The following is a 14,620-nucleotide window of genomic DNA, read 5'->3' as shown; positions in this document are numbered from 1 at the left end:
AAAGAGTCTGGCTGCTCACACATTATTGCAATACAATTCACTAAAACTAACTGATTAATTCACTGTATATTATTTCCTGTCGTAAAATGTGTTTAAAATGATAAAACGTTGGAAGTGGATTGGTCTACTTTGGAAAGAATGTACATCGTTCTTGCAGTATTTCAGTTCTCAGCACTAGGGGGCACTGAGTAAAAGCAGTACAAATAGGATTACTAAAACAGACCTAAGCATTTTTTTTTTAAATTGTCTACCTTGAGCGGCACGGCCTTGTCCAGGCGAATCTCCGCAATATCACTAGGAGAATCATCAGTGCTGTAAGTTCCTTTCACCAGCTCTAGAGATGTCCACCTATGAGAGTGTGCAGAGTCCCCTGGGTGCTCTGTTTGTGCCTGGATGAAAACACAGAAGTTAACAAAACCAATTTGAAATGGTGCAGAGTGAAGCACAAATCCACCTTAATACGTTTTCTTACATCATCAGCGAGCACCTCCAGCTCATACTCGTGGATGCCGCCGCCTCCGTACACGCAGACACCCACTAAGACGACACCCGGCTTGTCTACTGTCATGCAAATTGCATCCGGAGAACCGTTGCCCGTATTCCAGCTGCGGCCTTGGCTCGTCTTGGTGAAACGGTTCGGGGAGGCCTTCACAGAGTGGAGCGAGTTCAGACCATCAATCTAATACGGAGGAGACAAAAAATAATTAATTCGAAATACATACACACATCATTCATTGATTGATATCTTTATTTCGAACATCCAAAATAAAAAAGAACAAAAACAAAACAAATAACACTCTAAAGTGCCACATAAAAGTCCATACAACAAACAGAAAAAATAAATAAGTAAATAAATAATGATAATAATACATAAGTAAATAAATCAATGATAATAATCATGGCTTGCTCAGAAATATTTTCAGAAATGGGCATTCGACAAAATTACTAACTCGATGGATGGACAGGACCTCTAGAGACCTAACAGTTTGTAAACAAGCTATTCAAATGTCAATGGGGGGGGGGGGGGTCTGCTCATTGTCCTTCCCCAAAAGGACAAAGTGTGACTTCTTAACAAGGAGTGACAAACTGCTGATGCTAAGAGCTGCTGTCGAGTGGCAGTTACTATACGGACATGCTGCTGAGTCCTGACTTTGGCTCAAGGTGGTGTCTAGGAGAAGGTGATGCTAATACTTCATGACCCAGCAATCCTAGAAACAGCACACTACACCCACTTCTGCTCCCATCCAGCAATTCCTCTTAGCTATGGAAAGAACTTTACCATGTAAAACTTCTACCACTGTGATCAAATTCTTTACCTCAGAGCCCAGGGCAGAGGCAGTGAGCTCAGAGACGATGGAGGCCAGCAGACCACAGGTGTTGGACACCAGGTGTGGAGAGAAAAGCTCCACCTCTTTCCTCAGGCTCTTCCTGACCGGAAGCACCACAATCACCAGCATCTTCTCCAGGACTTCCCGAAAGCTGGTCATTCCCATCAGGTTCTCCTCGGTCTAAGGTCGACGAGAATAACAATTCGATCCTTTCAATAATTTCCTGAATTAAAACGGTTCACAACGTGCCACATGACGCTCACATGGCTTAGCTTCTCCATGTGGGCCACAAGCAGGGGGAAGCGATGAGCGAGAGCCGAGTCGTTCTCCGTGCTGACTTGCTTGACTAGCGAGCGCAGCAGGACCTCGCCATCGTACGCGATGGGCAGGATGGACGTCAACTTAACCGAGGTGTTGCACAAAGCTGACATGACTGCCGCCAGCAGACGACTGCTGGATGTGCGAAAGTTGGCCTCAGCAATGTCCTGGAAACAATAACAACAAAATGGAAGATGTTCTTTTAGTGCTCTTTATTCTCCTCAGGGTTTAGCTACCTTATGATGCAAGCCATGTTTAGATTTTTAGAACATGTGGCAGGACTATAAAAAATGTGAAGCAGGCAGGAAATTACTCGTGGGTTGGACTTGGGACAACCCTGGTTTAACTACTATCCATGTGACGTTTTAAATTGCATTACTGGTTAATGCCTTTAGATATGGTGTTTATGTTTAAAGATTGATTCATTGATTAGACTGGTCATACCTGTATTGTTTATAAAGATTTCATCGTAGCAAATGTCTGAACTAAGGAGCAAATTATTCGAAACATAATTGATCCCAAGAAGAATTAATTTTTGAAAGACAAATAGCTTCAACATGTCAAATAACATCTAAAGAAAATAATGATTAACCTGATCCAGGCAATTGAGCAGGTCACAGAGGCAGGCCCACTGCAGCGCAGGTGTTGGGTAGAAGGAATGGAAACAGGCGGTGAAGGTGTTGTGACACTCTTGCAGCACGGCCTCCAGCAGCGTTAGAGGCTGGGACAGGTAGCCCTGTGGGTCGTTGTCCAGCTTGGTCAAACAGTTGTCCGTGCTCTCCGACAGGATTTTCTTCAGCAGGCTGCGTGTCTTCCCCACGCATTCGGCCAGCTTGCTCGACTCCTCCACCACAGCTTTGGCGCTGGCTAAGAGCCCGATCACACAGTGAGAACACCCACTTGAAAATCAAAACTCTTCTATCGAAATAAGGCAGGTGTCCGTAGGCTCATAAACCTCCGTGTCATCTTACCGGCAATGGGGAAGATCTCGCAGATGTAGACCCGGAGCAGGCGGAGGCAGCACGTACCCACAAAGCGCAACCTCTCCAGATCAAGCAAGGTGGCTGTGTACTGGAAGCCCTTCAGGCCTCGAAGCTCCTCCACACCCAGAACCAAGGTGGTCCAGCTCCAGTGGAGGATGCTGAGCAGAGACTCAAAGCATTCCTGTGGGGGGGAAAAAAAAAACGTGTAAATAATAAAGTTATGTGATGTTAACCACCTCCAAATTATTCTGCCGGTAGTTACCACAGAGACTGTCCGAGCAAACGAGCGTTTAAGGATGTGAACAGGCTCACTGGTCTGCTGTTTTCCTTTTGATGCATTCCCATCATTTGACGGAAGCCTAATGTGAAATAATATTGGATATGTTTACATTTATTTGACAATACAAAAGAAGCACTAGTATAACACTTGCCTGTAAAGTAGCTGAGGAATTTGACCCGCATTGACGTCTGTACCATTGTTTGACTTCTTGGAGCTTTTAAACTGGAATACCACACTTAAGAGAAACAAATAATAATGAAATATGTCTCCCGAGGTATTGCATGGTAGCTAAACATGAAGTCCGTTGTACCCATCATCGGTGGTGATAGTAGCTTGTCCGTGGGATCCGCAGTCACTGCTGGGACCGGACACCCGGGCCCAGGCCACGTACCACCAGCCCGACTGTAGCAGCACTGGCTCATCAAACATCATGGCGTATTTTTCTCTGGAATTGATTTAAAAACAAAAACGTTCAATTGAAACAAATGCAACAATGATGAACGGGAAGAATACTTTATCATATAGTACTTAATGCCCAGCAGATTTTTTTCCCACTAAACTTCACACAGTCCCATGCATCTTATGTATTTATGGAGAAGAACTTTATTTGTGCAGATGCATTTAAAAAAAGTAAGGCGGAAAGAAGAAAGGAGGCATCTACTTAGACCAGGCGTTTCTTTACTCAAGTAGCACTTGAGTAATATTTAATAAAGTACATACCGGTAATCTAAATTAACTGTACCTGGCAGCACAGTCATAGGCCAGTACGTCAGTCTCAGCAAGAAGATCTCCATCTGTCTCATGGTCGCCTCCATCAGGCCCCAGTTCAAAAAGCTGGGATTAAAGCATTAAATTAATTCTGAATAAGAATTCACAGCCTTAATTTGAGCAACGGGTTTCTTACCTTGATTTTAGCGGTATATTCTCCACGCCCACCAAAGAGGCCCAGCCCACCCAGCAAGATGTCGGCGTCAGCACAAAAGCGAATGGCCTCAACAGAGTGGGCCGAGTAGCCCCAACCGCCACCGTGACCTAAAACATCCCACATCATTAAGGCTGTGCTGATGGCTATAATGTTCAACAGCTAACCTCCAATAAATCACAGCTCAAAGACGACTGATTTATATTTTCAAGTCCACACTTACTCTCAAAGCGGTTCACCACGCTGTAGTCCTCCTTGGAGTAGACCTTCATAACTGCCTGTGTCTCTTCCTCGGCGCTGGCCACACCCATCTTCAACTCCTGCATGGCCGCCAGGGTATCCAGGCAACCTGGCGACATAAGTATACTTAGCATGAAACCTTCTGGCGTTGCGGTAAACGCTAACGCCGTAGCAGAATAGAAGCTCTCGCGTTACCAAGAATGTGTAGGGCGCCATGTGAGCGTGTGGTGGTGGCTTGTGACCCCGCAGGCAGCGCCAGCTCCGGGCTGAGGATGCTGCAGCGAGCTTGTAGATCTGTGGCGGAGGGCACCCTGGCGTCTGCTATCACTGCGTTGTAGCACCACATCTCTCTCGAAGCTGGTAAGAACCTAAAAGCACACAGATGAACTCGATTAAGGAGATTGATTATTTTTTCGAAGGAGCACAGGGAGAAGATGTGGAGTGGCTAGCGGCAACAGAGAAAAACAATGGCTAAATTGATGGAACAAATATTGTGGACTCTTTGTAATGAACAGATATTCTTGGTGGGCCAGAGTGATATTTTTTGAATGGAAAATAATAGCACAAAAAGTCCTTGGACTGACCTCCATATGACATCATAGACAGGGTCCAGGCACAGCCCAAACCCTTGCAGGTCCTCCTGCTCAGAATCATTGAAGGTGCGGCAGCTTCCGTCCATTTTGTTGATGAGTAAGCATTTGAACGGAGGCGGCTCAGAAACGAAGGAGGGCACGAGACCAATTATGTGTTTGCTGGCAAAGATCTCGGAAGTGGCCAGCACGTGTGAGTTGATGAGCGCCTCGTCAATACGCAGGAACGTCTGATCACCGCTGGCGCCGATCCAGGTGGCCTTTCGTCCGTATTTGGCGCCGATGTTGGGCATAGGGGATGGTTTGGCGTTCCAGTAGGGCATGTCAAGGATAGGTCGCCCAAGCTGTCCCTTCTAAGAGATCAATTGTGTGTTTTGGAGTTCCAATGTGACTCATGTTGAGTAAACTGTTTAAAAAAAATAATAAAAATCTTACCGAGAAACTACCAAAAGTGAAGACCTGCCCGTCCACTAGAAGAACAACAGTGTGGTTGCTGCCTGCCGTCACTTGGACGCTCGGACCCGGGAGAGCCTGGATCAGCGTTGGAGATCCCCTAGAAAGACAAGATGCCGTTTGTATGGTCAATTTGCTCAAGATCTACATTTGCAGAGCATCGTAGGTTTACGAAGATCCTAAAATATAACATTTTCAGATTAGGAAAGGTATGTTTTTAAAAGGCAATCAAAAGAGTACCTGGAATTTACATCACCATGTCCAAGCTGGCCATGTTGTCCATAACCAAACGTATAGACATCTCCATTCTCCATCAGCACCACTGCAAGAAAATGCAACCATAAAAATCTCAAGTGAAATAGCAAAAAACAAGCAGTGGTGGTTCATCACTATCATATTATCAATTTGACACGCCAAGAACCCAGGCTGACCAGATCTTTTATGTTAAGATGAAGGTTTAGAATTAAGGTTACGAGAAGTAACCTACCTGAGTGGTGGAAACCGCAGCTGACCTGCACAGCTCTCATTTCACAGTCAAATCTGACTGCCCCGGGTGGGTAGGTGGTGATTTTACTGGCATCTTTCTCACCGCGCTCACTGCTGCCATCTAGAAGAAGGAAAATAAAAAAGATCACAAAAGTGGATCTGTTTTGAGGGCAACAGAGGGTAGTTCAGGACCAACTTCCAGAAGTCTCGTGTCTACAGTCCTGGGAGAAACTAAGCTGGAGGATAAAGGAGAGAAGGAAATCACATGCTGAGAATGAAAGAGGAAGGAAAAAACAGACCTCAAATAAAACACAATAAAGCTTGTCTGCAAGAGATACAACAGACTGTATTTTTTATTTTATTTTTTAAACTACACTGAGGAGATATGAGAGTCTTGTGTAAAAGGTCTGACTTAAGGCGTGGGGCGTCAATTCCCATAAATCACATACAACACAATGACTGCCAACTGTTTGTGGTTTACAAAATAAAAGATTAGAAGCTTCTTAATGACTATCAAATTAAATATTGACTGACTCATAGCCCTATGACTAAACAGGCAGGGCTGAAAGTTAAGCACAAATAAAAGTGGTGTGCAAGAGAGTGTCAGTTGGGGGGGCAAAGGTAGAAACTAGCTTCCTCTTCTTCAGGAAGGATGCTAAAAAGTGCAAAATTGTCAAGTATACGCACAGTTGACCCTCAGAACTCTTGCTATATCAAACAATTAGAAAAGGAATTTGAATGCTGAACAAGAAATGGATTCATTTGTTTCCAGCTCAAAATGTGACATCATGCAACTTGTACCAAGTGTACAGGTCATGTTTTGAAGTAGCATTCTAAAAAGATTTAATGTAATCCAAGAATGAAATCAATTAGCCTCCTAGAACAGAACTTGTGTTCCACTTCTGAGGGTCTAGTGTACTTTTTGTTACACAGGAATGGCGAAGGGTTTCCTTCTCCTTGGCATTAAGTCATAAAAAAAAAAGCACTGTGTCTGAGAAAAGTCAACCATCAGCTTTTAATCCAGCCCACCATGCAATTTGAAAAACAAATCAAACCATGGTGGAACTGCTTTTAGAAAGCCCACAAGTGAGGGGATCTTGCCATGAAATCTAAACCTAAAGACACTTGAATGACCCCCGTTAGAGAGTGGACGGGACAGCCAGACGGGGGAAATAAGTCAAATAAAGTGGGGATGTGGGGGGGGTCGTCTCCGTCCCCATTGAGGTAGTGTAAGACCGTAGTACCTTTGTGCTTGTCCCGTTTATGCCTTAGCGCCTGAAGGGGTCTTATTCTGGCTAGGGCTTGCTCACGCTGGTTCATTAAAATGGTACCGGGGAAAACAATGGGGCCTAGGGGAGAAAGAAACTTTCACATGCATGCAACAACGCTCACAAATCAATGGGAAACAGCACAAGATAAATACTGCTATGCCACGACCATGCACGCTCACAAAAAAAAAAAAAAAAAAAGCATGGGGGAAGTCACCAAGGCACCCAAGCTAGCGCAGCACCTTAAAGATAATTGAAATGAAAGGGGATGAACACTGATTGATACTCATGCCATTCACACTATTCCCAACACTCCCTGACTATTTATAAATACACTAGAAAGGTCTGAAAACCGCATTTTAGTCTAAATTTGCCCCTCGGCTGCTATATTGCAACTGTGGCTGTATATTGGAAAATTACTGCACTTAATGAAGATGGGTAATGTGGTTAGGATGACCAGTTCAATTATTGGTAAATAATTACATGGATGATATTTTGAAGTCAATTTTAAATTGTGTTTTTGATGAAGCTCTGTGTCAGGAGTTCTGAGATTATGTGGTGTTGCACAATATCGAGCTGGCCACACTGAAAAAAGTTGTCGGAGAAGAAAAAAAAATTCCAGGCTAAAGTCAAGGTGGCTTTAATCTTCAAAAGTATGATTAATATTATGACTTATTCTTGTAAAAATCACATAAATATCTGACGTCAAGTCACCAAAACAAATGCAAGTCAAGTTATTACTTTGTTCAGGCAATTGAAAAGTTCAAAAAAATTCATGAGTGATTGTCAATTGTTTATTTTTTCACTTATTAAGTCAACAAATAAAGTTATGTCTCGAAAAATAAATGAACACATAAAAAAAAAAAACTCATGTATTTCTAAAATTTAAGCAATAATTTAAGAATATGAAACATACATTATTTGGAAGAATGCGTGTACTTTTTATTAATGTTTGCACGAGGAATGAGAGCTACCAAAGTATCAATCTCGCCTACTGCAGTAATAAACACTGACATGGGATATAGTATATTCAGAACTAAATAAATTAAATAGGTCCGACATTGACGGACCTATTTATATTACCGTAGCGATTTTCAGCGAGTAGTAATCTCTCCAACGCAAGAGCTCTGACGCATAAAATGGCAAATAGGAAATCCGTTTTGTGCACATCCGCTACTCTCACGGTGTTGTTAGAAATGTAGACTTTTATTTCTCTCTTCATTTTTATTTTCATGAAGTAACATTTTATCTATCGTAAAAGTATTGTATTCTGTTAAATACGTAAATGTAAATGCATTCTTAACTGAATATTCTTCTCTTATTTCTCAAATGAATATTATTTTGGGATTTTTCAGTGTGGCCAAAACACAAATAGAGGTTCCCTGATGTATTTCCATTTTATGGGAAATTTTAGCCAGATATGCCTCAGATAAATGGATGGCCCCCATCTGTCTTGACCTGATTCCTACCTCGTCCCTCCTCCAGCCTGTGTCGGCGGTTGATCCTTTGCCGTTTCTCCTCCTGACGAATCTGAATGTGCTCCTCGATGTTCACGCCTGGAGGGGGAGGAACAGGCACAGCTGATAACAAAAAAAAGGATGGGGAGGTGCAGCCAGGCCAGACAGATGCAGGATGGGAAGAGAAGAAGGAGCAGAGCAGAACACAACAAGACAAACATCAATGAATGAATGATGATGGGTAGACTAATGGACTAACAGTGAGTCAACTCCGCAGGAGAACAAAATGGGTGACACAGGCACATGGAATGCAGCAGAAAAGCAACAGGCAGGGGGCAGTGTGTGCAGAACAGACTCGGAAATAACAGACAGGTTTCTCGCAACTTTTTCAAAGTTTCCTGTGATCCTTACGCAGGTTGCATGAACCAACACACTCCTGAAAGCTGAAAAATCCTCTTTCCACACCTTATGTAGTAAGGAGATCATCATGCTTAGTTTGGGACAACTTGTGAGTGAATGATAAGGTAAAGTTTGCGGGCCAGAACACAGCAGATCCTTTTTTTAGCCTGCCTGTAAGAGATGCCCTTCTCCTGCTGTTCTGTGTCAGTCCATGGAAAGAATGGACAAAGTCCACCTTGCTATTTTCTGCTTTTGAAGTCATAATAGAACCAGCAACTCTGTGTAAGTGTATTCTGTAATATTGGGACAGAAGTGTTAATAATGTCACACTTGCAAGACCCGCCCTGCAGTTTTTGCATAAATTTAAAATTTAATGTTGATTTTTTTCCTCAAATTTATTTTCTAAATCCTAATTTTTATTCTAATATAATGATACCATTATTCTCAGCAATTTTGTTTTCTTTGTCAAGTTGTGATTTTTCAAACTTTTTCACGTACTGTATGTATTATTAATCACACACGCCATAACCGCAGCATAACGGCGACTGTTTGTACGGGATTGCCGCAATGGCAAGGGTGGGATGTCAAATACAACACCTTACACTCACTTTTCCCGCCCTGATGTGTTGAAAGCACATGTTGCTGTCAGAAAAGTATTTCATACGTCACAACAGAAGCTAGCATTGACGTCAGCAAATGATCTGATTGCAGGGTGCCGTGTGAAAGCTCACCCAGGAACAGCAAAGGAGGCAAAATGTCGGATTTATATTGCCAAATTTTTTGGATCGTTGTATAAAAGAGGCTCCAGTGAGGAAAAGACGTTACCTAAGAGGAGATCCAATGGAATCATCTCTTTGACGGCATCAAAAATGCCTCTCTGCCGAGCCTCCTGACCATCCAGTTCCCTGGCACAAGCTTTGCAGCAGCCGCATGCCGAGCAGCCAGACTCCCCCGATCCACAGCCACAGATGCTGGGGTGGGAAAAAAAAAATTCCACAAAGATGTCATTTGAAAGGACTCATATATAATATTGTATGTGTGTTCTCCTACCCTCCTGGTACTCTGTCAGGCCGCCCACTGCTGACACAGCTGGCACCATAGCCCGTGCAGTCCCCACACACTGTGCAAACCATGCACTGGTCCAGCTTCCACTTGTGCATGCCAGACTGACACATCATGCTCTTCTCTTCCTTCTCCTCCAGCTCATCCTCCAGGTCCTCGTCCATGGCCGTGGCCATGTTCTCCACACCGAATGCTGCGACGGACACATCGGCCAAGAAAGTGTCAAATAACTATGATGTTCAAGTTCTTAAAAAGTGAAAATATTTATTCTAAATGTGACACCACAGAGAAGAGAGTTAGTGCCAAATTTGAATAATTTAAAAAAATAAATCACTAAATATATATAAAACGAGACCTGAGTTGTGGAAAATCAGAAACAGTGTGGGCTTGTCTGCCAAATGCAATGAAACCACGCTCAACTGCCAATCAAATATTACTTCTATGACGGGAAAAAATAGATAGACATCTTTCTTACGTTTATGCTTCTCTCCATGTTTGACCCACAAAAATGCATTTGCTTGGATAAAAATCTAATGGTGGCTACATCTCCACTATTCAGTATGGAATAGTTCCCAGTCTTAGCACATCTTTAATCGTGTATATTAAGAAACTTTTTTTTTTTTTTTTTTTTGCTCACCTTTCCCAGCTTGGCTCATGGCCCCTGTGTCTCTGCCACACTGGCCCTTGTTGTTCACACCAAACGTCCACACCTCCCCGCTCTTGGTCAGGACGCACGTGTGGGCCTTTCCCATTGCAACCTGGGTCACAACGTGGCCTTTCAAGTCGGTCACCTGGCCTGTGGAGAGCAGATGGTGGTGATGGTCAAATGTGAGAATTAATAAGAACAAATAAACATTGGAGAGTGGAACCTACTGAGTTCAAGACATTTCACGATTGTGGGTGATTTCTGATTAATTACATTTCCATTCATTTAATGAGAAACATGACCTTGATTTATGATCGTTTCAGTTTGCGAACAGGGTCACCAATTTGTAATTTGATGTTCCACTGTATTTGTGGAATTAATAAGTGCACAACTATTTTCCCAGAAAATGAGTTGAAATACAACTTGCTAATTTAAAGGGACATTTGACTTTGAGGATTCAACGACATTTTTATGAAAGATGAACTCACAAGTGCTGTCGCTGTAAATGGCGTCCTTTCCAAACATGTACAGCTCGCCGTCCTTGGTGACGATGCTGCTGCTGCCGTTGTTGCACGCCGTATACACTGCCATCTTGGTCTCTAATTTGATCATCTTCTTGGGCTTGTAGGGTTTGGGTTGTCGCCGGCTTTTAGCTGTGTCGAAGGAAATGACATTAATTGAATTGTGTTAGCTTGCAATATGAGCCGTAACGACATAAATGTGGATGTCTCATACTGGACTCTCCATCTTCTCCTTTGCTTGCGGAACCGGTGAAGAAGACGCTCCCGTCTTCGGCCACTAACAATGCGTGGGAGCCGTCGTGGCCAACGGAGAACTGAAGGATCTTGGGAGATTTTGTAACAGGAAGTTCCACCCATTTGCCAGCGGAAGGGCCTCCTTGCTTTATGCCCAGGCTTTGATACTTTCCAGTGTAGTAGATCTGACATGGGAGGATGAAGAAGTGTAGTGTTACTAAATTTATACAGAAATGAATTCAGGACTCGAGTTTGTGGCCAACATACAGAGGTCTGAGAACAGAGTAAAGTATTTTCCACACTATAAGGTATACGTAAAAACCTCAAATTTTTTCAAAAGCCGACAGTGCGCCTTATAATCAGGTGTACCTTATATATGGACCAATATTGAGCCACTACAGCAGGTGTGTCCAAAGTCTCGTCCGCAGGCCAAATGTATATATTATATTATCTTATATATGGACAAAGTTTTAGAATGGGCCATTCATTGAAAGTGCGCCTTATAATCCGGTGTACCTTATATATATGGACAAAGTTTTAAAATGGGCCATTCATTGAAGGTGCGCCTTATAATCCGATGCGCCTTATAGTGCGGAAAATACGGTACTGTTTAAGCCTACAGATAAGGTAACAGAACTTAGCAGTGTTGCCAGATGAAGCAACACTAGTCCAACCAGGTCCAAAAAAATGATCAACAAGCAAAGTGGCCTCCTCTTGTTATCTGGCAAGGCCTCACTCTGAGTCACACCCACGACAAAAAAGCAACAAAGTACGCCCTGCACACACCGCCGCCTGACAACATACTTGGCATGGGCTTGTGTTTGTATGAAGAAAGCTTGTTTCTAAGACACTTGATCCCCTGTAACATTAGGTACACATGCATCGATTGTAATTCAGCCACTAAATAAGGGCCAGAATAGCAAGGAATGTGTGTCGCTCAAATCAATTTATCGCTCTTAGATGGTGTGAGTGGACTGAATGATGGTGGACAGTGAGTGTGTGACTTCAAAAATACAGGAGATTCACGCTCACCTTCCCAGAGGCAGTTTTCATCAGCGCAAATTCCCTGCCAGCTCCAAGCAACGCCGCCTCCTCATCAAAGCCTGTGCCTGAGGTCAACACGGGGTTTTGAGTTATGACCTCATGGAGATAGGATACCTTCTGACCAATCAAAAAACTAATTTTGAATATAATAAGTTCAATTTTGGTTACTTGCTTACAACCATAAAAAAAAATTGAATTCCAGGTAGAATATTTGACTGTTTAACAATACTTTTTTTTTTTATTATTATTTCAGTGTGGGGTGTTTAAATGTCATTAGAATTGTCTTGTGTGATGTGTAAATAGATGACAACTTTAAAACAGCAACATCAAAGTATTATGATGATGATCTTACATTTTTATATCCAATTAGCATTTTGATGTGCTCTACAATGTGTGCATCCATGGTTACACACCGTAAGCAATATTGTTTAATATTATTCTAAAAAGCAATTGAAAAAAGAAATAAGCACCGACGTAGTGCTTTCGATCGTCGAGCAACTTGGCGCTCTTCGCCTCCAGCCGCTATATGAGAAAATAATGTTTCTTTGAAACAACCAGCATATCCATTTAGCATCACTCACTGATGATGTGCAGATCCTTCTCGAGGTCAAAGAGGGAGATGCCGCAGGCGTGCAGACACTTCCTTGCCAGTTTCAGCTGCAGTTCCTGCTGCAGGCTCGGGTCAGAGCTCATAGTGTAGATGCGCACCACAAAACCATCCTGCTAAAGAGACACCACACAAGAACGTCCTTGACCTAGGATACGCTGTGTTCAAAAAATAAAAACAGTAAAATAAAACTACTAATGTTTTGAAGATGCATGACACATTAGGAAAAAAAAACACATCTTACATTTTATAGGGTTAGGGTTAGTAATATCAAATATCAAATTGCTTAATTGTGGCCATGAGAAGTTTCCACCTGTTATTTGATACTATCTGCAATATGTTACTTCTTTGAAATCTTCCTTTCAGCCTTTGTGCTGAAGCATTATTAATTAAATCTATAGCATAAAACACAGCTCTGTACCTATACTAATGGCATTAAATCTCAGTAGACCATCAACATTTGGCAGGCAACAAGGGATATAAAAAATTATACACCATATGCGCAGAAGCTCTCTTGATTTCCTTCCCGCTAAGCTGCTCCCTTGTCGGCAATGGCAGTTTTATATGGATTTCACATAGGCCCCTCCCCCCACCTGAGCGCAGTTCTTATGTGCTTATGCAGATAGATTGTGACATTAAACTCTGGCGAATATGCAAGCACGACCCCTCGTTGCCATGCTGCGCTACACGAAAGCGCAGCTCACTCGGTATAAGTGACAGCATTAGTCGAGAAGAGGCTTTGTGGGAATGTAAAGCATTTTGAACTGCTGGGGAATTCAAAAGAATTCAGAATAATTCAGAATAGTCATTAGGTATGCCTGGTTGTCTTTATACATAGATGTTGGGGAATTCCCATGGAAATAAGTTAAGACTCACATCTTTGCAGGCTGCTATTTGGTTGATGTGCTCTCCATCTGTGAAGAGTATGTTCTGTCCATCCGAGTGTTGACCTGGACAGAAGATAAATACTATCTATGGCTTGTGCACGTTTAAGCAATCTTGCGTCGATGATGACAAGAGGTCAAGAAAGGTCAAAATCAGAATATGTAATGCATACTGCAGACTGATAAACTCAACTAAACTTTATTTATGGAATACTTTAAAAACAAACATAGCTAGATATAAAGTGCTATAAAAGGAATACTGTGTAAGCACCTGGCATGGTGACAGCCCCCTCAGGTTCCAGTGTCTCAGGATTGAGCTTGATGGCCGACATACTGTGGTTACCTGTGTCCCGGTACAACAAGTAGCCCTAAAGGGACAAGACAATGCGCTACTCATCTGTACTCACAAAACAATTTGCACCAAAGTAGGCTTTACGGTAATAAGTGTTTTATCTGAAACCATTTAATAATCCAAAATGCAATTGCTGAGTTAAAATGAGGAGTTCAAATTACTTGCGCGAAGCCCAGCCATGATCTCTTCTCTGTGCGATTCCTGATGCGGGATGTGGAATTGTAAACATGACCCTGAGAAAAAGATGAATAAATTATACATCAGTTAAAAAAAGGCCACACACTGGCCAGCAATTAATGTTTTTTAAAAGGGAATAATTATATTTGAATTTCAGACAATTTTAATAAAGGCATATGAAATTTTCCATACACACACTACATATATGTATATACACATACTATACACACACACACACACACACACACACACGTCCCGTAGCCTGAAGCATTGTGTCATGAAATCAATCATAAGTTGCCCGCTGAAGACTATGAATCATGAATCAAAAAGACTATGGATCATTATTTTGTGATTATAAAGTCATTTGTT

At 42.4% G+C, this 14,620-nt stretch overlaps 1 protein-coding gene across 13 annotated transcripts in view; it reads right to left on the bottom strand.

Moving 5' to 3' along the window:
- The window catches only part of mycbp2 (MYC binding protein 2), a 49,739-nt gene that overhangs the window by 25,676 nt on the left and 9,443 nt on the right, over positions 1 to 14,620 (bottom strand). For 8 of the 13 annotated variants that reach the window (XM_088382605.1, XM_088382610.1, XM_088382617.1 and 5 more), the window contains exons 7-35: positions 14,236 to 14,307; positions 13,994 to 14,090; positions 13,715 to 13,788; positions 12,813 to 12,954; positions 12,220 to 12,296; positions 11,168 to 11,372; positions 10,921 to 11,085; positions 10,424 to 10,582; positions 9,775 to 9,979; positions 9,550 to 9,695; positions 8,338 to 8,448; positions 6,845 to 6,949; positions 5,602 to 5,721; positions 5,355 to 5,436; positions 5,097 to 5,214; positions 4,656 to 5,014; positions 4,267 to 4,439; positions 4,055 to 4,180; positions 3,814 to 3,941; positions 3,652 to 3,743; positions 3,220 to 3,354; positions 3,061 to 3,144; positions 2,892 to 2,988; positions 2,618 to 2,810; positions 2,239 to 2,513; positions 1,592 to 1,813; positions 1,317 to 1,508; positions 473 to 679; positions 252 to 389 (exon numbers count right to left, since the gene is read on the bottom strand). In XM_088382605.1, the coding sequence (XP_088238731.1) occupies positions 252 to 389; positions 473 to 679; positions 1,317 to 1,508; positions 1,592 to 1,813; positions 2,239 to 2,513; positions 2,618 to 2,810; positions 2,892 to 2,988; positions 3,061 to 3,144; positions 3,220 to 3,354; positions 3,652 to 3,743; positions 3,814 to 3,941; positions 4,055 to 4,180; positions 4,267 to 4,439; positions 4,656 to 5,014; positions 5,097 to 5,214; positions 5,355 to 5,436; positions 5,602 to 5,721; positions 6,845 to 6,949; positions 8,338 to 8,448; positions 9,550 to 9,695; positions 9,775 to 9,979; positions 10,424 to 10,582; positions 10,921 to 11,085; positions 11,168 to 11,372; positions 12,220 to 12,296; positions 12,813 to 12,954; positions 13,715 to 13,788; positions 13,994 to 14,090; positions 14,236 to 14,307 (4,299 nt within the window). The remainder of the gene's footprint in view (positions 1 to 251; positions 390 to 472; positions 680 to 1,316; positions 1,509 to 1,591; positions 1,814 to 2,238; positions 2,514 to 2,617; positions 2,811 to 2,891; positions 2,989 to 3,060; positions 3,145 to 3,219; positions 3,355 to 3,651; positions 3,744 to 3,813; positions 3,942 to 4,054; positions 4,181 to 4,266; positions 4,440 to 4,655; positions 5,015 to 5,096; positions 5,215 to 5,354; positions 5,437 to 5,601; positions 5,722 to 6,844; positions 6,950 to 8,337; positions 8,449 to 9,549; positions 9,696 to 9,774; positions 9,980 to 10,423; positions 10,583 to 10,920; positions 11,086 to 11,167; positions 11,373 to 12,219; positions 12,297 to 12,812; positions 12,955 to 13,714; positions 13,789 to 13,993; positions 14,091 to 14,235; positions 14,308 to 14,620) is intronic. The other 5 variants (XM_088382607.1, XM_088382606.1, XM_088382618.1 and 2 more) reach the window with 5 other exon arrangements.

This window comes from Syngnathus floridae, chromosome 8 (genome assembly GCF_059516105.1).
Source record: "Syngnathus floridae isolate MCC-2025c chromosome 8, RoL_Sflo_1.0, whole genome shotgun sequence".
Lineage (NCBI taxonomy): Eukaryota > Metazoa > Chordata > Actinopteri > Syngnathiformes > Syngnathidae > Syngnathus > Syngnathus floridae.
This window is presented reverse-complemented; position numbering and strand designations above follow the sequence as displayed.